This window comes from Castor canadensis, chromosome 9 (assembly GCF_047511655.1).
Source record: "Castor canadensis chromosome 9, mCasCan1.hap1v2, whole genome shotgun sequence".
In the NCBI taxonomy this organism is placed as follows: Eukaryota; Metazoa; Chordata; class Mammalia; order Rodentia; family Castoridae; genus Castor; species Castor canadensis.
The window spans coordinates 43,110,455-43,133,351 of NC_133394.1; the positions used below are offsets into that span (position 1 = coordinate 43,110,455).

A 22,897-nucleotide genomic window follows, 5' to 3' on the forward strand; every position below is an offset into this window, starting at 1 on the left:
ATTTTCCAGGAGTAAACAGTAGGAGTTTTCTTGAAATATTCCAATGCACCCAAACCCCACCTCCACCCAGAGCAAGACTTATAGACTCCCTCACTGGAATGTACAAGGGCCAAATTTTAGTATGAGCTTTAATAAATCTCTTTGTGGTTTTCTAATAAGCAGTACTTCATTGTTCAAACCAAAATACCTGTGATGTGGATTACCAGTGGACCGTAAGTGACACGTGAGGAATGGCTTAGAAAAAAAGGCTGAGAGGTCATTTTCAAATACATACAGATGGAGATGCAAAAGTGGGAGTAAACTACACCTAGCATCAGAACTGGGGCTTATGGAAGACTGATCACTTTCAGGTCAACATGAAGAAAAACCCATAATGGAGGGGTGTAATGTTTAAATCAGTATGGAGAAGAACCTTCAAATAATGAGGGTCTTTGGACCTCTTGAGACATTCTCAAGCTTCAGAACCTGGATGATGGAGTCAAGAATAAAGAGCTGCTGGGGATATATGGGGATGTAGCTCAATGACAAAGAACTTCCCTAACATGGATGAGGACCCGGGTTCAATCCCCAGCACCAAAAAGAAAAAATGGAAGAAAGTGTTGCTTCATCACAAAGCTCCGGTATTTATGATACTAAGTCTAAAGACTGAATCACGTGTAGTTCATGGGGGCTCTTGCTTGGAGGCTAGTTATGCAACAAGGCTTGCTATATATAACTGGGCACCATCTCAAGGTATACAAGCTGCCTACTGCAACTCAGCTCCGGGCCTGGAGACCCAGCCAAGGGGGCAATGAATTAGCAGGTAGAAGTGGTCCCCCAGTTCCTCTCCCTGTCACATATTAAGAGAAAACTGATGTATGATTTCAACTTTTTCTTTTTACATTTTAGTTCACTAAGAGCTTGGTGCAATGGCACACCCTGTAAGCCTAGCCCTGAGGCAGGAGGATCACAAGTTTGAGGCAGTCTGGGCTATATAGAGAGACCCCAACTAAAACAAAACAAAACAAAATTACTTCACCAAGAATAACAAAAACTCCAGACGTCTGTCACTGAAATAAAAGAATCTAAAAGAATCTTTAAACAACAATCTTTGAAGAATAAACTTGAAAACTCATAATCCACAAACTTTCTATCATTTCACTGATTGACAGTGATTTTTATCCTTGGTGTGTTTAATATGCAGAAAATGCACACTCATGCTGACTAAACTACTTATTGAGATGATTTCAGGTGCTTTACAGAAAATTAATCAACAATCAGAGTCTACACCCAGACCTGCCTGTCCTTTACCCTGTTTCAAAGTGTGCACATTAAAGCTGTCACCACACTCTTGATGAAGCCACATTAATATACAATGCTTTCTCTTGCCAAGAAGTTTCAAAGTAGATTATAGATTTCTTCCAGGAGGAGTTGAAGCCGACTACCTCACTAGTGGCTTCTTGCAAGGCACTCCTTCTCCTGTGTTGGCAGTGTTGATCTGTGGTCACTTGGGATTCCCTCAGGAATTTAATTATGATTCCCTAGAGCATCCTCCTTCTCCCTTGATGCCATAGAGTCGAAGGTACAGATGCAAAGTGGTGTAATAAAAACCTGTGTACTGGACACCGTTCTAAGGGCTTCATGCACATCATCTCACTTAACCCTCACAAAGCTGCTAACACAGACTGGTCTGACGATACCTTCATTATTGTTATCTTCACCGTCCCTCATACTAGTATTATAATTATCTTCAATTTGGAAATGAGAGAACTAAAACAGAGAAAAGTGTAATTAACCCACAAATGATCACTCAGTTCCTAGGTGGCAGAACAAGGGCTGAACCCAGCCACACTGGCTCCCCCATCCACAGGCTTCATCATAACACTACCATACAAAGCCAGTACTCATCGCCACTCCTGTGAAAACCTGAAAAATGAATGCATTGAATAAGAAAGCCCAAAATTTAGTAGGAAGTCAAAGAAATGAATAATCAATCCTTCTCTGTCCAGTCTGTAGGATGAATCCAACCTACTGGATATCTTCTTTTCTCCTCCCCAACCCTCCTTCCTCCTGAGGTTACTAACCTACAGGCCATTTATAAAGAGATAGACTCAGTTGTTTCTATTAAAGTAGTTGGTAGATCTGCCTCCAACTACAGAAAGTTAAGAATATCGCAAGCCACAGAACTCATCCTGGAGAGGCAGTTATCTATAATTAGAAATTATGAACTAGATAAAATGTTCTTAATACAGTCCAAGTATAAGCTAACAGCTAAGTAGAAAAGGACAGGTACAAGAATTTACAAGAGCACATGGAAATTTGCAAAGAGAATTTTTGAATCTCTCTAGAAATGGAAGAAACACAAATTAAAACAATAGGATATTACTTCTTCCTTATCAACACATGGAAGATTTTTTAAATGCCATCATCTTCAATATTAAAGAGGGTGTCAATATTGTCCTTACTTGCCAGTGTAAATTTTCTAGACCTCAGCCTACCTACAGATATCATCATCTTTAAAAAAAGGATTCTCCTCAATATTGTAATTTCTGTTTTTCCAAAGGAAATCATCAGGTAGGTAAAAAGATTAGTGATTAATACACAAAAGTGTTCATCAGAGGCTGGGGGGTGTACTGAGTGCTAGAGAGATAGCCTGGCATGCACAGGCTGAAACTCAGCTCCCACCCCACAAAAAGTTCATTAGAGGATTATTTGTAATAACACTAGAAAATTAATATGCTCAGGATAGAGAATGACTACCTATATCCAACCAAGGTATCAAGTACCCACTGAAACTGAAGTTTTAATGATACAAAAAATATTTATTATGTAAAGAGGAAAAAAGCAATAAAGAAAGGTATGGTGAGACAGTATGTAAACATCAGTTGCCTAGCTCTGCCCCTGGCACAAAAGTCTTTCTGTACCAAATGATGTAATGTGTTTAAAAACCTTGGAAAGAGGGCTGGAGGAAACACTGCAAAATTCTAAGGGTTGCCTGTGAATATGATTTAAAGTTGTTTTCTTTCTTACACCTTTAACATTTTTAATGTTTTCATTTCTTTTTCCTGTATTTTTCCTTTAGGTGTGAGAAAATAATTTTGAAAACAAAATAAAAGGTACTCTTTATTCCATCACACTATAGGAGCTAACCTCCAAGAACAGGGAGATTCCCAGCCTACCGTTTTTTTCTGTCGACAGTGGGTGGCTGTTACCAGTGACGACTGACACCTGCCCTGGGGAAAGGCTGGCTGCAGGCAGCTCCAGGTGGAAACACAAACTCCCAGAGTCTAGAGCCATGCTGCGTGCCTGAGGTTTCTACCACAGAGAAGCAGATGGAAAACATTTCATAGGCCAAAGCTTTATAGGAAATGTTCCAAATCTGTGTGTCATGGTTTGTTTTAGATGCAGCTGTGAATGTTTCATGAGAGAAACAGCATTTCAGGTGTCATGACTTTGTGTAATTTTAAGTGTTGCTAGACACTGAACAAGTGAAGTAGTCAGAAAGAAGTAATTCTTCCTGATTAAAGTATTTACTTAGCTTAACGTCCCTCATATCTATTAAAGCTAAGAAGCTTTCTGTAGTGACTATGGCCTGAAGTGTTCAGGATCCACTCAATGAAAAATGCAAGACATTTGTAAGATCATGGAGGAAAACCACAGGAATGTTTCAGGACTGCCAAGTTTGTCAAGTACATTGTTTTATACACTGAATTTTTATTAATATTCAAATGATGGGATGACTGGGGCTTGTGGGATTCCTGCTCCCCCAACCCCCCCAAAGCCTTAGTCAGGCCTGGATTCATTTCTCATTTTATCTCCTCAGCCTAGTCCCACAGAGCCTCAGTTTTCTGCTGTGTAAAAGATTGTACAGTAAGGGGTGGCTGTGGGGGTTTATCAGTCACCATACTTACAACATCTAGACACAATTATTGCAATCAGTGTATGTGTCAACTATTAAGATCACTGCTCCAGAATGAAGAAAATCTACCCAAAGTTAAGTTTAATCGTAAAGTTGAAAGGAAACTGTAGAAGTTGTATTTAGAGTAGTTTTTCTTGTAAAATACCTTTTATTGAGCCTCCTATCCTCTTACTACCAACCAGTGCTAGTCCAGCTCTTAAATGGTAAGGCACCCATAGACTTAAGTCTCAAATTTTTTTTAAAAAAACAAGTTGTTTCAGGAGCAAAGCTTTTCAAACTTTTTTTTTTCCCCCATTAAGCATCCAAACACAAGATCATGAAATTCTCAACTTCAAAGCACTGGATTCCACAGAACTCTCTTCACCTGTAAAAGTCAATTAGCCTAGTTACTATATGGAGCTAACATTACTGTATGGAGCTAAGCAAGAGGGTGTAAAGACAGGAAAACTTGAGGATTTCAGCAATTATTAACCATAGGAAAGGTTTTTTTTTTTCTAATTTAGCAATAACTTCGGAGAATCTAAGTGCTAAATGTTCATTTTTGTAGCTTTAAAATGTTTATTAAAATCGTATTATTTAAATAGTTTTTTACAACAACATGGTCAATTTTATTAGGACCTAAAATTTATTAGCAAATTTTAGAAAAGTCTGTTTAGCTCAGCAAGATGTTCTTGTACTAGTAAGAGACAAGAAATTATCTCATAAATATCAGTTTTCACATCACTTTCAATACATGCTATGGACACAGGCATGTATATACATCATCTAGGTAAATCTTAGACTCCCCTAACAAAGATAGTCCTCAAAGAAAGATCCTCAACACTGTCTGTTAAGAATTAACAAACAGTATGAAAATGTCATGGTGAAACCAATTATTTTGCACAATTAATATAGGCTAATAAAATTTATTGAAAAGGAAAAATAATTAAAATAGTATATTCAGAAAACTCGTAACTAGTTTTGAAGATACCTGTTAATACACAAAAGGCAACACAGCTCACCTGGGCCTATATGTGATTTTTTTTTTTTTTTTTTTTTTGGCAGTACTGGAGTTTGAATTCAGGGCCTCATGCTTGCTGGGCAGGTGCTCTTACAGCTTGAGCAGCTCCCAAAGTCCCTGTATGTTTCTTTGCATAAAGTAGACTTGTTAAATTTCAAGAAAGCTCACAATGAGTCAGAGTGACTAACTAAACAAGTGTTTACCTGAAGGTATTTGTCATTCCAATACATAAATGGAAAACTAAAAATCCTAAGTCTTCAATATAGAAATAAATCATGATAAATACACAGCCTTGAACTGAAATGATTTCCATGGTTCCATTCTTTGGGATGATTCTTACATAACAAACTTACAAAGTCATTCTTTTTTACCCTTGGGCAATACTTTTTAAAAAGGACTAATTTATGTGTAAAATTAATTAGTAGAGGGTAAATACAAGACTGTATATAAGAATATGGATAAAGAAATGAAAGTCTGAGCCTTAACACTACAATAAAGCCAAGTGATGTTTTCGCTGGGATTCCCCAGGATTATCAACACAAACACTACCTGTGGCTCACCTGACAAAGATAACAGAAAGCAAAAGAGAGCAGGAGGATATGAAGGTAGGGATGAATAAAGGAAGAGAATAAAGGGAGAGCAGAGGGAGATTCTCCTATTTTGAAAAGGACAGCATAGCTCACCTGGGCCCAGATGAAAAAATAAGTAAATCATCAAGACAACTTTGGATAACTAATTTGAGAAATTACTTGGACCTAAAATAGCCCAGATCGGGGACGCAAAGATGAATTCTTCAACTGCCAAAATATTGTCTCACTCCTTCATTTTACTTTGCTGGGTAACAACTGATCCAGGTGGTTATTTTATGTTTTCTTAAGTATTTCCACCCCTCTCATCACTTTTCCACTGTCTTGGGTAGAAAAATCCTTCAAGGAAGTGTGTAAAGCAATCCTTACTATAGAGTGAGGCTGACTGGAGTTAAAAATCTAATGTCTACCTTGACACTTTTAGTGTCATCAACAAAAAGCAATTAGCAAGATTTAACTAGCAATTTAACAAGAGACCTTATATAAAAAACTTTTTATCACCATATACTAACTAATGCAAACACACAGATAATGGAATCACAAAACAGTTTGCATAATGCTGGCTTTCACCCTTGGGAATGATAAACAAGGATTGCATTAGGATACATCATTTCTTGAAAGATATATGAAAGTTCAGATCAAAATTCCCACAGGACTTTTAATTTTGCCCTAGAATCATAACATCGATCATGTATTCTACATGAGTGAGAACCTTCTCACTCTTGACTTAGCATACATGACACCCTTTCCCAGCATTATTAGTTTACTGAAGGGCTCATTAAATTCCTCACACTTTAAGCTTCATATGAGCTGCGAGTCTACAAAATAAGCAGCAACAACATAACAGGTACAATACGGACACAGAATTTTCCTAGATGGCTGACCCAATCTTATTTGCTGTAATGCTAATAATGACTAAAGTGAATCTCTGGCCTACTCTGTTCTATGCCCATAGACTGCATTGTTTCCCAGCCACTTTTCTAAGGAAAATTCCAGGGAGCACTTCAAAGCAGTGCTCACTACAGGGAAAACAGTCATACTATGCTTCATTTGAAAAGTTCTGTCACCTTATGTTACTGTATTTTGAATGAAACACTACAACAGGTTTACAATGCTTTTTTATGTTCTTTATTCCTGAAATTGCACATTGTTTTACTTCCTAACTCTCACATATAACAAAGAATATATAGGCATGCAACTCCTTTTAAAGTCTTTTTATTTTTTATTTGGTAAAAGTAAATTTTCAAATAAAAAGATTTCCTCCACTAGACACTATTTAATTCTAAATTAAAATAGGATTTTTTTATAACCTTACAATACAGAATGAGAAAATATAAAAACAAGACTTATGACCCTCACCACTGGAGGGCAGAGAGTAAAAGTCAGAAAAAGCATTGAAAGGATGGGTGTGTAGAGGATGTCAGTAGAGGGGGGAGGGTTTCATGAGGTTCTAGGCAAGCCCTTTTGATGATGTCACCTGACATACATAATGTTACAGCAGTCAGCACAGGCCTCCTGCTTTCCTATTGGTGAGTACCATGTCAGCCGACATCAGAAGATAATCATCATTGGCCAGACAATTACAACCGGAGCAACTAGCATCCACTGCTGTTAGCACAAACCTGGCAGGCTGCTGAAAGAGGAGAAAAGCAGCTTTCCTTCTCACTCAATGAATTTTATGTCGCCTTACCAATCACGAGGTGATTCTGCTCCCTTGCTAGCAGCACTTAGAAATTAAGTCAGCTCTTAGAGAAAGTCACAGGAAAAGGCCAGACAGCTCATAAAAGAACAAAATGTCTCGATTTTCAAGCTGTAAAATCACAAGGGCTTTTCAGTGTAAAACTGGAACTCAAAAACACTTTGGGGAACTAAAAGCAGTCATTTTCCTCTACCTTATGTAAGGAACTCTCCCTTGCCATATATTACCCATGATATTTTTAGCTGGACGTATATTTTCAAGACGTTACTCAAAAGAGAATATACTTACTACTTTGCATTTCAATTGCTATTCTGATCCATTGCATATGAAACTATTTGCTGCAAAGTAAAAAACATAAAAAACTACAGTATTTATTTCATGTCCAGACCAACTAGTATCAGATTAAACATTAAAGCAACAATAAACTTGATAAACTTGTCTTCAAGTCCAACACCACTCCATGCATGTTTAAAGCTGCCAAGGTGTGCATTATGTTTACTAAACTCTCCTTATGTAGGGTGTCCTTTTAAATGATGCCAGTTAACACAGAAATGGCAAACACCTTTTCTGGCCCTCCTTGCAATTCTTCAAAAGCCCCTGGAGCTCGTTCATGAGAAATAACATTATTAATTCTCCAAATTTTCAGGATTGTTTGAAGCTTTGTCTAAGAGCTTTTCAAGAACTACAAATTCTCAAAAGAAGAAGCTTCAGTAGTGTTTCCTCCAGAAGGTACTTGAAAGCATTCTGGGCAAGACTTTGTGGTTTTCTATCCCTCCCTACAAAGAGGATCCAAGCATCAATTATGTCTTTCCCTTCAGTTAATATGGGAAATGAAAAGCCTCGTTTTCTCATACATCTGAATAAGGCTTTTTGGCTGTTGGGTTTCTTTCATTCTTTCTTTTTTTGGTGGAAGGGAGGAGGAAAGAGTTCTAAAACTGGGCCACCAGGACTTTGGGAGAAATGCACTGGAGTAAAAGAAAAAACCAAGACAATTAGGGTCAGGGAGAGTTACAAGAAAGGAGAAATAAGCAGCAGGAGGTTTTGACTATCATAGGCAATCCAGGAACATAGTCAAAAAAGAACAGAGGGCAGAAACGGGGAAAAAAATCCTACAGTGACTGTGGAGTCAAAATGCAAGGAGAGACCAAGCAGGATGTGTATTAGCAGGTAGTGCTGGCAATAAAAGGAACACCAGTCATCATTTGAATCAACGGACAAATGTCTTCTTCGCAAGTATCTGCCAGGTACAAAGCACTCTGCTGAGACAAGGCCAAGCCCTAAAAGAGCTGGTAATCTGCTAGGGGCACAGGCACATAAGTAAATATCCATGTACATAAAAAAGCCAGGAGAGGATATTGGAAGAAGAAAGCTACAGTTTAAAGAGCTAGAGACGCAACAGTGCTCAGGGGTTAACAGAAGAGAAGTTAACGTATTTTTGCCCTTTTCAGTCCCTTGAGGGCAAGGACCCGTCTGGCTCAGTGAGTACTGAGTGAATGGAGGAAAGGGGCGGGGAACCGTCCTGGAGCAGGCGGAGGAAGCGGCCCTGGAAAAAAGGCACACGTATTTAAGACGCAGTATCGAGCGAGGGGTGCAGGGGCCAAGGGACAGTGAGTGCAATCAGCAGGCAGGACTGGAGTCCGAACAGGCAGGTCCACTAGGATGCATCAAGTGACAGACACAGCACACGCTAGAAAATGCAGAGCCCCAGGGCTACTGCGGGAGGATGGCTGGCATTAGTGTGCGGCCAGAGGGTATGACAAGCCCTAGGCGGGCCAGCTGCGCGCGTGGCTCACAAGTCCTTCAGCTTGGGGTCACCGCCCGCTCTAGGCCTTCAGCGCCACCCCCTCCGCGGGAGGAGGAAGTGCAAGTAGAGGACCCCAGGCTGCGGGGCCCAAGGGGGCCGGGCTTCCCGAAATGCCAGGCCTCTCTCGGCATGGACCCTCCGCTCTATCAAGACTCTTGCCATCACCTTCCAGACGCGGCCCCGCACCCCAGTTGCCTACCGCACTTCCCGCCCTTCCCCAAGGATCGTGTCCCCTTTTCAGGATCGGGCTCTGGCCAGACGAGGTCGCGGCCACCAGCCCCGCTGCAGACCATGTGAGCGGCGGCACCCACCCCGCAGCAAGCCGGGCCCTGGCGGCGCGCGCGGCCCCGGGCTGGATCCGCCCGGCTGGTGGCTCGGGATGGGCGCGCGCCAGGCCGCCGGGAAGAGGCGGGAGCCGCAGCTGCGCCTCCGGACGCAGGTTGGCGACTCCAGTGGGCGGGGGGAGAGGAAGTTGAATCGTTTACCTCCGCCACTCGCTGGCGGCAGCCCTGCTACTGCACCAACCCGCCCCTGCCCGGGACTCGCCGGCGTCTCGGGTTTCCCATTGAAGAACGAAGGGAAGGGCGCGGGGATACGCGCGCTCGCGCACGCGGCAGTCGGATCTCCCCGCACCCGCCAGCCACTTCGGGCCGACCCTCCCCTATCAAGTCCCCAGGAACGCTGGCCTTGCACTTTACTGATAGCCCGGGGAGGCGAGGAAAGTCTACAAGGAAGAAGCGAGCTGAGCACACCCTCCCTCCCCTGCTAAATATTGCAAGGTGACACTGGATCGCCTCCCACTCGGAGATTTTCAAAAAGACTAGAGGAGGGAACGCAGTAAACAAGAAAGGTTTTCCCCGATCAGAAGTTCTGGGGAAGGACCTCCCTCCTCCCCCACCCCAAGGAGGCTGCAGACCGAGGGGTTTCTCATTCCTATGCCTGAACTCCATTCAGCAGCTTCGTACTGAATTCGAGGCGAGTGTGTCCAAAAGGCGTTTCCGTAAAACAGAAACTTAATAATGGCGTGGTTCCACTCGCTCGGGTTCATTCATTTTTATTACCATTCTCATTGTCCCCTCCTCTCCGCCCCTCCACCTCTGGGCTCTTTATGAAACCGGAAAGGGATCGGCGTGGGGAAGGGGTCCTGGAAGGCAGGCATCCGCTGGGGAACGGCAGACAGAGGAGGGCAGTGGAGTGGGAGCTGCAAGGAGAAAGGAAGGACACGAGGGATGGGGAGAAGCGAGGACCAGAGCCGAGCGCGGAGGCTGGGAGAGGGTTAAAGGGTGCCGGAGACCGGGTTCTCCCTCCACTGCTGTGCACACCCGGGTTGTGGGAGGCCAAGCAAAAAACGCAAATATAGACGAAAAGCCGGAGGTAGCACAGGTAGGGGCTCTGGACTGTGGCATGTCTCCCGCCTTCCCCGCCGCGCAGACATCACTAGCCACATGTATATGTTCTATGTTATATAATCTATATAAAGATGCCTATGTAGCCGCGGTTGACACAGGGCATCCACGACCTGCGCTCCATGGAGTGTCTCCTGCAGCCAGGAGACCCCAGAACTTCACGATCGCCTCGCGGCTGCTCGCGACAAACCTCTCCATTCACGCACAGGCAGGGGACCCCGACATTAAGGCACTCCCGGGAGCCGCGCAGGGCTCCCGGTAACAACAGTGTCACGCGAAAGCATCACCTACCAGTTTTCCTGCATCCATTGGATAGCTTCATTCTCGTTGAACTGCTTTTCGAATTCATATTCTTGTAAAGTCAACACTGACATGTTCATTGGGGCTGATCTTCGGAGTCGCTACGTGTTCTCTATACAAAATAAAATAATCTGTAAAGCGCTTTATTTCGAGTGCTCTCCTGTCTGCTTCCCCCACCCACCCCCCCTAGGTCTTCCCCCGCCGCGGTCTCCGGCGGTCGATCTCTCTCTCCCAAGCCTCTCTCAGCTGCATCCAGGGCTGGGCATTGCCTGAGCCTGGGCTCTGGGTTCCTCGCTCTAGGGCTCGCCTCCTCCCGGCGTCCGCATCCACGGTAGGAGGAAATGAATGCGTTGCGGTCTTAGTGCCCGCACGTTTGTCCATCACGCTTTTTACTCGTCTACAGGGAAATCTCCTCCCCCTCGTGCGATCAGGAAAATTAACCCTTTACGAGGGAGGACGCCAAAGAGCAAGACCTCTGTCCGCCCACAGGGACAGTTTTGTTTACCCAAAGGTGCTTGCAGGAGTGGGGGAAGGGCTATGAGAGGGAGGAAGAGGCCTGGAGGTCATTCACATGCCCCGAACCCAACCTCGTGGGCCGCTTGGATGAAGTTTCACCGTGCGTGGCGCAGCCCTGAGGCGCGTGGACCCGAGAGCTTGGCAAGTAAACAATTGGGAAATAGTAAAAGCTGCCAGCTCCCTCTCTCTGGCAAGAGAACTCCAGGCAAATCTGCGTGGAGGTCACATGTGAAGGGAACGCGCTGCCCACCTTCGTGGCCCTGCAGAATCCTCCGCGACCACCCCGCGTCCTCCCCCACCCGGGTGCTGGATCTTGGATTTACCTTTTCCCAGGGGCCCGATGGCCCGCAGAGCTCTCGGATCACTTGCACACCCGGGATGCTGAGGATAAGGGCGGTGGAAAGTCAAGTGAGACTAGGAGCCGGAAGGGGAAGAAAGGGCCAGGAGAGGGGTTAGGTGGAAGGTTTGGGTACTGGGAGGGCGTAATTAACCCAAGGAGACAAAGCAGCAGAGGAATTCAGCATACAGAACTGGACCGACTGGTCCAATGCAAAAACTTTATCTGCATGCATGAATAATTCTGCTTTATTTATTGTACCTGAAGGAATGACAGAATAATGTTGGAGGAGAGGGCCAAATATAATGACCCCTACCAAGCCCCTAGCATCATAATGTCCTTTTCACCTTAACTTCCACGAACACCCTGAACGAATGGTATTTTCTATTTCATCAGTCACTCCACTCTTTCCCTCCAAAGTTAGGGAAAATAAAATATGGGACATCAAGACATCTAATAATATTTACTTATTTTACAATATTGTAAATAAAATATAGGAATAATCAGTCACCTATTCTTTTAATTTTAGGTGCACATTAGGACCAGGGAGAAAATTCCCTTTCTCTAGTGTGCATTTCATTGAAAGATGCCTCTAACCAGTGAAAAGTGAGAACCAGGAGAGATAGCTGGAAAGGGGGAAAGTATTGCAATTTAAAGAAAGAGTTAAAAGAAATACAGTACAATGTTACATAAATTGAAGGCTAGACCGGTTGATAAGTAGCAAATAAATATGTAAGTTTTACATTTCTATGAACAGACTTTGCAAATCTCTCGGGTTAGAGGTTGTCCTTCTAAAAACTTTTGCAGGAGAAGTCTAAGTGAATTTGTAGGTAAGTTCCAGGCAAAAGCACTTGGCAAAATTAGGCTCAAGGGTGAGTGTGGTCACTAGAGAGAATGCTTTTAGCACAATATCTGGGCCTATGAACAATCAATATTTGTAAAGTGAATGAACAATTTGATTAAAAAAAATAAGCAAGTAAGAAAGCAATCAAGGTGGAAAATCTAGGAAAGGCCTTATATATTGCAAGATAATCTTACTTTGTCTCAAAAGGATTCCATTTTTCAATTCATTATTCTCATAAGTCTTCACATACAGTTCAGAGTCATGTGAGAAATTCACATTTGGTTGCTGTTTCTTATTCAAATAGTGTCTGTTGTTGCATTAGGTCCCTGGCATTCTTGGGGCAGGTGGAAGGTCCCAAGGCTGACACCAAAACAGACCCCCTGATTTATGACTGCTTGTTTCTCCCTGCCTGATTGTTTCTTGGCTTGCAGAACAACTCAGGAACTTCCAGTTACTCAACTAGCCAGGCATGTTGGTCACACCAGGCATCTGGTGGTCACAGATAATCAGAGACCAGACTCTCTCTCCCTCCGCCATGGCTTGGTCTCTCCTATAAAGCCCACTACCCAATTCAGCCAAGCCGTTTCACTCTGAACTCCAGAGTGACAGCCCTGTGGTCTGGATTCCTAATAAATCTTTCCTTTCCACACGTGGCGTGGTCTTTATTCAGCAGTACCTTACATCTGGTGCCGAAACCCAGGAGAGGTTAACAGGATGCTCCGGCCTGGGGCTGCTCCCTTGGCCTTCATGTCCTGCCCTCTCCTGAACCCAGACTGCTGAATTGACCCATGTGCCTCCGGACTGTGGATTTCAGACCTTACCATCTTGCTGGCTTTCCCATCCATCATAAGCCTTTCTCTTGCACTGCTCTCCACCTGACCTACTCCTCTCCTCAGACTCAGTAAGTGTCACCCTCCTCGAGGCTGCCTGCTCTCTCTCTCTCTCTAGTCTACGAAGTTGCAGGCACTGCACCAGGCACACCTCCTACCACTGCTTGGGGTGCCCACCACTTAGCATGGGGATGCCTGGCTAACTGGTTGGGCATTCTCTGTTGGACAGCAACCCAGGCTGGGGATGCCCACCCTTGGGAGCCCATTTGGGTGACATTCACACTCTCCTTCCTTCTCTCTCTCTCTCTCTCTCTCTCATTATCCCTCTCTGTTTTCCTTTCCTCCACCTAGGGTGAGAGCTCAACAGCCCCTCCAGCTTACTTTGACCAAATGGCAACTGGATGATTCTGCTCTCCTTGCCTGAGTCACGTAAGGGAGGCTAGACCTTGACCTAGGTCTATATTGGCCTGAAGGGTAAACTCACCAAGGCACCTGCCTTGCTCTCTCTCTCACTTTCTCTCGCTCTCCCCCCCCCCCTTCTCTCTCTCTTGCTTTCCTTCTACATTATGGGAACCTCCCACTCTATATTAGACGTCCCACTGGGATGCCTTCTCTGCATCTTCCCCCTTGGTCTCCAAGACAATATATAACCTAAGCAACTGATTTTCACACACTTCTAAGTCTTGACAATTTCTGCCATTGCAATGGCAAGTGATCCGAAATTCCATTCGCCCAAGCTTTCCTTTCTCTCTGCTCTCAACCCTCCCTGTGCCAATCTTGTAACGCTGTTAAAATCCTCCTTGCCAGCAACAAACCCCCCTCAAATTCTGTGTCTCTCCTTCCCACTGAACTCTGACTTGTGACTTCAAGGGCTCCATCTGCCCACCTCCCAATTCCTCCTGCTGGTCCTCTACATCAAACTCTTCTCCCACCTCATCCTCCCATGACTTAGACCCCTCTTCTTCCACCCCTGCTGGCTCTCCCAAACATCCGCCACCCTAGTCCCCTTTTACAGTGGTCACAATTGACCCTGAGCCATCAGCTCCTCAGGAACCAACACTTCCAGCCTTGCCCTCAGCCCCTGCTACACCCTCACCCTTCTCCTCCCCACGTGCATCCCATACCCACACCTATACCTCCTCCCAAACACGCCCAGCCCATCTCTACCCACTCTGGGAGGTGGCAGGAGCTGATGACATTATCAGAGTTCATGTGCCCTTTTCCATAACTGACCTCTCTCAAATTGAAAAGAAACTTGGCTCCTTCTCTAATGACTCAGCCTCCTGTATTAAAGAATTTAAATACCTAAACCAAGCATATGATATGACTTGGCATGAGACCCATCTTCCAAGGATGGAATAATTATTCTCAACTCCCATTTTATTTCCCAATCCTTCCCTGATATTCGAAGAAAACTTAAACAGGCAGGGAATGGCCCTTAAACCCCCCAGGGAGATCTTGTGAAAATGGCATTTAAGATATTTAATAACCAAGATGAGGCTTGAGACCAGTGAAAGACCCAGCTCTTGGCGGCTGCCCTGAGGTTACCTCCTCCAACTTTGAGATGGGCTGGACAATAACGCACGCCTCCAGGATCTGTTTCAAGTAGAACCAGATAAGACATTGGGCAAAAACCTGCCCTTCACCTCACCCACTGCCAGGACCCCGTCCACAATGTGGCCAGAATGGACACTGGAAGGACAACTGCCCCCTTTGTCTCTGCAAGATAGGTCAGTCTCCCACTCCCACTCTCGACAGAATGAAGCCCTCACTGACCTCTTGGGCCTGGCAGCAGAAGACTGACATGGCCCTGGGACCTCAGCCCCCTTCAAGATCACCTTGGAGGAGCCCAGGGTAACTGCCCAAGTAGCATGTAGGCCTCAATCATCTACTTGGTGCTACCTGACTTTTCAGGTAAGCTTTATCCTTCACAGATCTCCATGATGGGGGTGGATGATCTCATCCACCAGCCAAAAAGGAAAGACAGTTTTATTTAAATTTAAAATTCTTATAAAACTTAATTTTAAAATACTAGTTACAAAGTAAACAACTGGAAAAAATGTAGATAGGTATTGAATGTATTTTTGAGAAGTTGAAGGAAAAAGGAATGGTTTTTTTGGATGAGAAAGGATCTTATAAAGAAGGGTTTGTCCTAAAGATTGTTTCAAATAGGAGAGATAGGACAAACCGTTAAAGGGTTTAGTGTTACATGAGGGTCTGAGTAAGTTTTAAAAGTGTATAGTAAAAGCTTCAGTGTGTGATAAAGTTAAAGTTGACTATAATCTAAGAGTTGCTTAAAAAATTTTTAAGGTCATGTCAAACTAAAATCAAATTCTCTATGTCTACAAAACAACAAGGTTACCTTAATATTGTTCTGCTTTGAGTAACAGCTACAGAAAACTGTTATAGGAAAAGATTTTATCAAAGAAATTATTTCTGCTGATATTGTCCAGCTTTAAGTACTACTAAATCAGAGTTCATTTATGTATTTGCTCATGCAAAGGTCTCTTAAATGACCACCTTATAACTGTGTTCTGTGTCTATACTTTATAAATATGATACAAACATTTACAAAGTTAAAAGTGTCAGTTTATGTAAAATAATGAGCTAAAGCTCTTTTTTTATCCAAAAGTGCTACATTTAACCTGCATTCTTACAGTCAGCCTCTATTTGCCTTTAAAGGTCCCACAAACACTTCATAGCAACTGACCTGGTCAGTTTTGCCACAAGAGTTTAAAGACAGCCCTCATCTTTGTGGACAGGCCCTAACCAGAGACTTATTAGGTTGGCACTACCTAGAGGCCACCCTTCTTCAATATGTTGATGACTTACATCTGTGCAGAGCCACAGAGCCCCTCATCTGCAGGGCTACTGAGTCCTTTAAAAAAAAAAATAAAAAACTTTCTAGCCTCTGGGATGCAAAGTCTCTAAGGAGAAGTCTCAATTATGTCTCCCTCAGGTCACCTACCTAGGTGCAGTCTTAAAGGGACAGACTCACTCCCTAAATCATGAGTGAATCAACCCAATCCTCCATTTCCCATTCCCCCATACCATAAAGCAGCTTAAAGCTTTCTTGGGAGTTACAGGATTTTGCAGAATCCAGATCCCTAAAAATACAGCCTTTAGCAGACACCTTTTTATGCTCCTCCTAATATTCCTATTTGGGTCTTTAATAATGTGTGCCACCCATTTCTCTTAGGAAACTTGCATCCAACAGACTCTGCTCCTCTGGCTGACTATCTACTTTATCTTAACCTTCTCAGGGAACTTCTCAGACAGCATGCAGACCAGATCCTGCCCCACCCCTCAGAGGGCCCCATAACAACTTCTGTTAAGCCAGGGGATCTTGTTTGCCTCAAGGATCTTCGACCCTCTCCATTTGGACCTCAGTAGACCGGCCCTCACCTGGTCATCCTCACAATGCCCACCACTATCAAACTCAATGGAATCCCCCAGTGGCAGCACCTTTTAAGGATAAAACATTGCCCACCAACTTCAGACTCTTCCACTACAGCAAAGGATGAGTACTCTTGTGTACTGCTGGGCGCCATGCTGCTACACCACTCCTGCAAACTCTCTTCCTCTTCCACTCCTACGTAAGTTCTTAGTCCTCATCTGCCATGGGTGGATTTAAATGACTGGTAGGGGCAGTGAGCCTAATTCTGGGAGCATAAATAATACTTCCCTGATTTCTTCCCTTGGTTATACAATCTATTATAGAGGGTACTATAGAAAGAAAAACAGCTGCACATGTAATGATACTATGGAGATACAAACCCTTATACCAGGAAAATGTTCTTTAATCCTAGATGTCTCCAGGATTGCCTAGGGGAACTTGGCAGACAGACTTCCCACCAGATGCTACTACAACCTTCTCCCAACAGCTCGCCTTGTCTGCAAATGAAGCCTGGGAAAAACCATCAGCCTCCACAACTTGGGGCCATACAAATTTCCAAATTCCAGCTGAACCCGCTTAATGACACCACCACTCAGCACAAAGCAACTGGATCAATCGGCACCCACAATACCAACAAAAGGCTGGAATGTTAGGTCCCTGGCATTCTTGGGGTGGGCGGAAGGTCCCAAGGCTAGCACCTACCCCCTGATTTATGACTGCTTGTTTCTCCCTGCCTGATTGTTTCATGGCTTGCAAAACAACTCAGGAACTTCCAGTTACTCAACTAGCCAGGCATGTCGACCTGTTCCATCTGGTGGTCACAGATAATCAGAGACCAGAGACTCTCTCCCTCCCCCATGGCTTGGCCTCTCCTATAAAGCCCACTACCCAATTCAGCCAAGCTGCTTTACTCTAAACCCAAGAGTGACAGCCCTATGGTCTGGATTCCTAATAAATCTTTCCTTTCCACACGTGGTGTGGTCTTTATTCAGCAGTACCTTACATATTGCTTGCTTATTTTCTGAAGATAGATTTGGGGTTATGATAAAAACAAATATCTGTACAAAGAAAAATGGCTCTAAAATGGAAGATAAGTCCCTATTTCTGGACTTTCAAAGAGGAAAATTATTAAATAAATAAAGGGCTATGGAGTGGCTCAATCAGATGAGCACCCAAGCATGAGCCCCTTATTTCAAACCCCAGTGCTGCCAAAAAGAAAAGGTAGAGGAGGGCTTAAAGTATTTGGAATAGGCATGGCCAGTGGCAGTGCAAGTTGGTGACTCTATCTAGAAAGAAATTGGGGCAGCCTATGAGGTAATTCAAAACCACACCACTTATTTATCAGATACTCCCTAGGCCCATTCTTATCTGAGCTTCTAGGACTCAATGGAGAACAAGTCACCCAGATCCTGCTGGCTTGACACTCACATTAGGGGGTGGTGGGAGAAGATCAATTCCTCAAAGCGTGAAATGCTAAAATTAAAGTTGAACTGTAAGCCAGGTGCCCATGACTCACTGCTGCAATCCTTGCTACTTAGGAGGCTGAGGTCAGGAGGATGGAAGTTCCAGGCCAACCTAGGCAAAAAGTTCACAGAGATCCTATCTCAACTCATAACTGGGTGTGGTACTGAGGGCTGACATCCCAAACTATGCTGGAGGTTGAGATTAGGAAGAACAACATTCCAGGCCAGTTAGGGGGAAAAGTTTGCAAGACCCCACTTCAATGGGAAAAAAGCTGATCATAGTGGTGCATGCCTGTCATCCCATAAATAGGTGGATTGGGGTCCAGGCTGATCTGAGCAAAAGACAAGACCCTAACTCCAAAATAATTAGTGAAAAGGACAGGAAGCATGGCTCAAGGGACAGAGTGCCTGCTTGGCACATGTGAAGCCCTGAGTTCAAAATCTAGTTCAGAAAAGAAAAAAAAAAATGAACAGCATACCAGTAAGTGTGCTTCTATCAACCCAGAAGGCCAGAGAAAGTGACTTTGGGTTGGGGTGTCTTTGAAGAACAAATACAAAATCCTTGAGGAGTTTTCACATAGCAGGTTGCAGGCCAGCTTGGGCCACACAGCAGGACTCTATCTCAAGCAAAGACTGACCTGGTCTTAGGTCATAAACAAGGAATAACTGATAGAAAATTAGGTGAGGGAGTTGGCAGGGGCCAGGTCTTGGTTCCAAGTAAACCATGATAGATACTTGGATTTTATTCTAATTGCAGTTGGTGAAGGGAGATTTAAGGCTGATAAAATGAAAAATAATGCAATTTTCAAAAATTCCATTGGTGGGAACATACTGTATAGATACACTCACAAAAACATTCCAGATACAGTACATGTATAGGATATGTGTGAAATAGCAAAAAACCCAAAACACTAGAAATAATACAGGACTATAAATGGCAGCACAACTTTACTATGAAGTCTTTTAAAAAACAATTCTATATGTTGCAATATCAAAAGAGTTTCCTTTTTTTTTTTTTTTTTTGATACCAGGGATTGAACCCAAGAGCTCGTGCATCCTAAGTAAGTACTCTACCACTGAGCCACATCTCCAACCATTTTAATTTCTTATTTTGAGACAGGGTCCCACTAAGTTTCCAGGCTAGCCTGGAACTTGTGACCCTCCTCCCTCAGTCTTCTGAGTAGCTGGGATTACAGACGCATGTACCACTGTGTCTGGCTACTTTTTTTTTTTGGTGGTGGAACTGGAGTTTGAACTCAGGGCCTGCCTCACACTTACTAGGCAGGCGCTCTACCACTTGAGCCACTCCACCAGCCCTGTTTTGTGTTGAATATTTTCAAGATAGGGTCTCAAGAACTATTTGCCCAGAGTTGGCTTTGAACTATGACCCTCCCGATCACTGCCTTCCAAGTAGCTGGGATTACAGGCATGAGGCATGGGTGCCTGGCTCCCAGCTTCTGATATATGTTTAAGGAAAATAAAAAAGCAAGGCACAGGACAATGTTTTTAATGTTAAGAAATGATTAGATGATTAAGAAATACATCTAAATTGGGTGAGTAGCTCCCACCTGTAGTCCCAGCATGTGGGAAGCTGTGGCATGAGGATTAAGAGTTGGAAGCTGGCCTGGGTTGGGGGAAGGAAGGAAGGAGGGAGGGAGTGAGGAGGAGAGAGAGGGGGAAGGGAGGGAAGGAAGAAAGAAAGGGAGGGAGAGGAGAAAGGAGGGAAGGAAGAAGAGAAGGAGAGAAGGAAGGAAAAGGAGGGAGGGGGAGGAAGGAAGGAAGGAGGGAGGAAGAAGAGAAGGAGGGAGGGAAGGAGGAAAAGGAGGGGGAAAAAGGAAAGGAAAAAAGGGAGCAAGAAAGGGAAGAAATAAAAAGGTAAGAATCTACATTGTGCATAACTTTTTTTCTGAAAGGATAAATAAGAGTTTGTGTATATTTAGGGACAAACCTAGAAGCAAATGAAGGGGTGGGGTTCCTAAACTCACACTGTTCATAATGTTAATTTTTCTGCAGGATTAGAATTTTCTTATCATGCACATGCATTTCATTCTTTAAAAAGCCATCAGAAATTAGCTGGACAGTGAGATGATGGGTTGCTTTTCTACTGAAAGTTTTCTGTATTAAAAAGCCTTATATGGAGCATAATATTAGAAATAAAGCATTTGGAATGGTGATTTTTTTTTCTAGACTTATTTAAATGGAAGACATACACTAAGTTGGGAAAGACAGAAGGGAATGTTGGGAAAGAGCCCAGCAAAACCACTAAGAATTTTTATGAAAAGATTTATTGTGTATATTTCCAAACCACAGCCGGATAGGTAGCTCATATTAAATATGAATAACTAGAACTCAAAAAGTAACCATTAATTTACATTTAGTAGCAAAAAATTTAAAACTTAGGCCAGGAACATTTTATTTATTTATTTATTCATTCATTTTTATTTGTGGGTGGGGCTGGGGTTTGAACTCAGGGCTTTGTGCTCACAAAGCAGGTGCTGTACTGCTTGAGCCACACCTCCAATTCATTTTACTCTGGTTATTTTGAAGATAGGGTCTCTTGTACTATTTCCCAGGATTGGTCTGTAACCTTGATCCTCTTGATCTCAGCCTCTCAAGTGGCTAGGATTACAGATGTGAGCTACTGGTGCCCTGCAAGCAACATTTTAAATGACAAAAGGATTTACTGCAAACGTGACTGCTAAACCAAAGATTCAGATTTTAATACTAGCTCTATTGCAGGCCTAGCTCTCTGACCTTAGGGAAAATAAATTGATCCTTAAATTTCCCTTTCTTTATAAAATTAACAGAGCTAGGATAGGTGATCTTGAATCTTGACTCTAGCTCAGATGTTCTCTAGGATATGAATCTGCTAAAAATACATGTACATCTGTTTCTAGGACTATTAGCCCTGTCTTGTTTTTCTAGACCTTTTTTTCATAGACTTCAACCAAGTTGGACCATTTGACATCTCTGAACGTGTGCAACTTTGCTACTTCTGTTGCTTTTCTTCAGTAATAGACTCTTTCTGGAATATTCTTCCCTCCCCACCCCATCTCCCATGTCTGCCTGCCAAATTCGTCTACTCTTTGGGTTTTTATAAGTGACTCCCTGTTCTTGAGTCTTTCCCTGTTCATACAGATCTCTTTCTCTCTCCATCCTCCCTCCAAACCTCTTGAAGCTCTTGTTATCATGGTTCTTATACTCCTTAGTTCAACTGTTAGGGCTCTAGGTTCATCTGTCCTATGTAGGCTATTAGAAATACTCTTGTGCATAGGGACAGTGTATTACTAATTGTATTAGTTTCCCAGGGTGCCATGACAAATTACAGAGGGAGCGTCTCCAAAGATAAAGAGTTTAACTGAAACCAAGTTGGGCATGTGGAATACACATGCTGAGGTAAACTCTAGGTGTATTCAGAAGGCAAAAGTTTGCAAAGGTGAAGTGAGGAGGGTTACATAAACAGTTTTGATGCAATCATCCCTGGTTACAAGAATCAATAATGAGAGTGGCATCAGTCCGAGGGTGGATTGGCCATTGTTGGGCAGATGTCCTCACAGACATATTTTTTTTTGTGTGTGTGTGTAAGGTTGTTGTGGCCTTTGTGCAAGGTTATGAACTAGAATAGCCTCTGTGATAGTTCTTTTTATCAGACATTCTTAGTGTGTGAATGCTTTCATGATTTCTGCTCTGTTCTGTTTTAATTATTTTTGTTAGGATTTTACCACAAGTGACTACATTTTACTTTTGACAACTTTCATACCACAAATTTAGTGGCTAAAAACGATTTTAAAAAATCAACTTTCTCATCCTTCTGGAGGCTACAAATCAGTGAGTGAGGTTTCAGCAGGGTTGGTTCCTTCTACAGGTTCTGAGGACAATCTTACCATTCCTATCTCCTGGCTGCTGGGATTTGCTGGCAATTGTTGGCATCCTTGGCTTGTGATGAACTCATTTCAATATATCTCCATGTTTACATTGCCTTCTCTATAATCTCTGTGCCCTATCTTTTTTTTTTTTTAAATCTCATTCTCACTGGGCTTAATCTTGTATTGTCTCATCTTAATCCTTATCTTACATCTGCAAAGATCCTTATTCCAAATAAGGTCACTTTCTGAGGTTACAGACAGGTATGAATTTTCTTGGGATGGTGGAGTCGGGGCATTGTTCAACCCACTACACTGATCATGGCTCCCCAGTGGCCTTAAGGAGGCCATAGGATACCTGCTTATGTATTCTTCTGTTATCATTCCAAAAATAGATGAGAAACTGAAGCACACCAATGTTAAGCATTGTGCCCAAGAACTCTCAGCAATTTAGTTGTAAAATCAGAAATCAAACCCAGATATTTTGGAGTCATTTTCTTATCCACCACACTTGACTCCCCTCCTCCTACCCTAACTGCAGAGAGTGTGCATTTTAAGCCCCAAAGAGACAGTTCTCTTGGCTGACCAATGATCAGGATGAATCCAGCTAACGTAGTCCATGTTTTTAAATTATCATCAAGGAGCAGTGGCCAACTGGATATTTGTTTTGTTTTTGAATGGACTTTGTTTATTCATTCATTAGTTGATGGACATTTGAGGTTGTTTCCACATTTTGACCATTATGTGCAAGTTTTTATATGGATAAATGATTCATTTCTGTTGAATACATGCCTAGGAGTGGAATTGCTCCATGTTAACTTCTGAACAATTGCTAGGACATGTTCCAATGTATCTGTACCATTACATCCTTACCAGCAAGGTAACACTTACAGTTATCTGTCTTTTTGATAGCAGCCCCAACTGGATATTTGTAAAGAGACTTTTTTTTTAAA

At 43.2% G+C, this 22,897-nt stretch overlaps 1 protein-coding gene and 1 long non-coding RNA gene across 7 annotated transcripts in view; one reads left to right on the forward strand and one right to left on the reverse strand.

Annotated features, from left to right (window-relative positions):
* Elovl6 (ELOVL fatty acid elongase 6) overlaps positions 1-11,677 on the reverse strand; it is a 111,628-nt gene extending 99,951 nt beyond the window's left edge. The window contains exons 1-2 of one of the 6 annotated variants that reach the window (XM_074041538.1): positions 11,534-11,677; positions 10,686-10,806 (exon numbers count right to left, since the gene is read on the reverse strand). In XM_074041538.1, coding sequence (XP_073897639.1) covers positions 10,686-10,774 — 89 coding nt within the window. In that variant the 5' untranslated portion in view covers positions 10,775-10,806; positions 11,534-11,677. Of the gene's footprint in view, positions 1-10,685; positions 10,823-10,896; positions 11,101-11,533 lie in introns of those variants that run through there. The other 5 variants (XM_020186275.2, XM_074041539.1, XM_074041537.1 and 2 more) reach the window with 5 other exon arrangements.
* On the forward strand, positions 11,140-17,615 carry LOC141410864 (uncharacterized). The gene is made up of 3 exons (XR_012435652.1): positions 11,140-11,351; positions 16,485-16,817; positions 17,031-17,615. It is a non-coding gene; the product is annotated as an uncharacterized lncRNA (long non-coding RNA).
* The last annotated feature ends 5,282 nt before the right edge of the window (positions 17,616-22,897 follow it).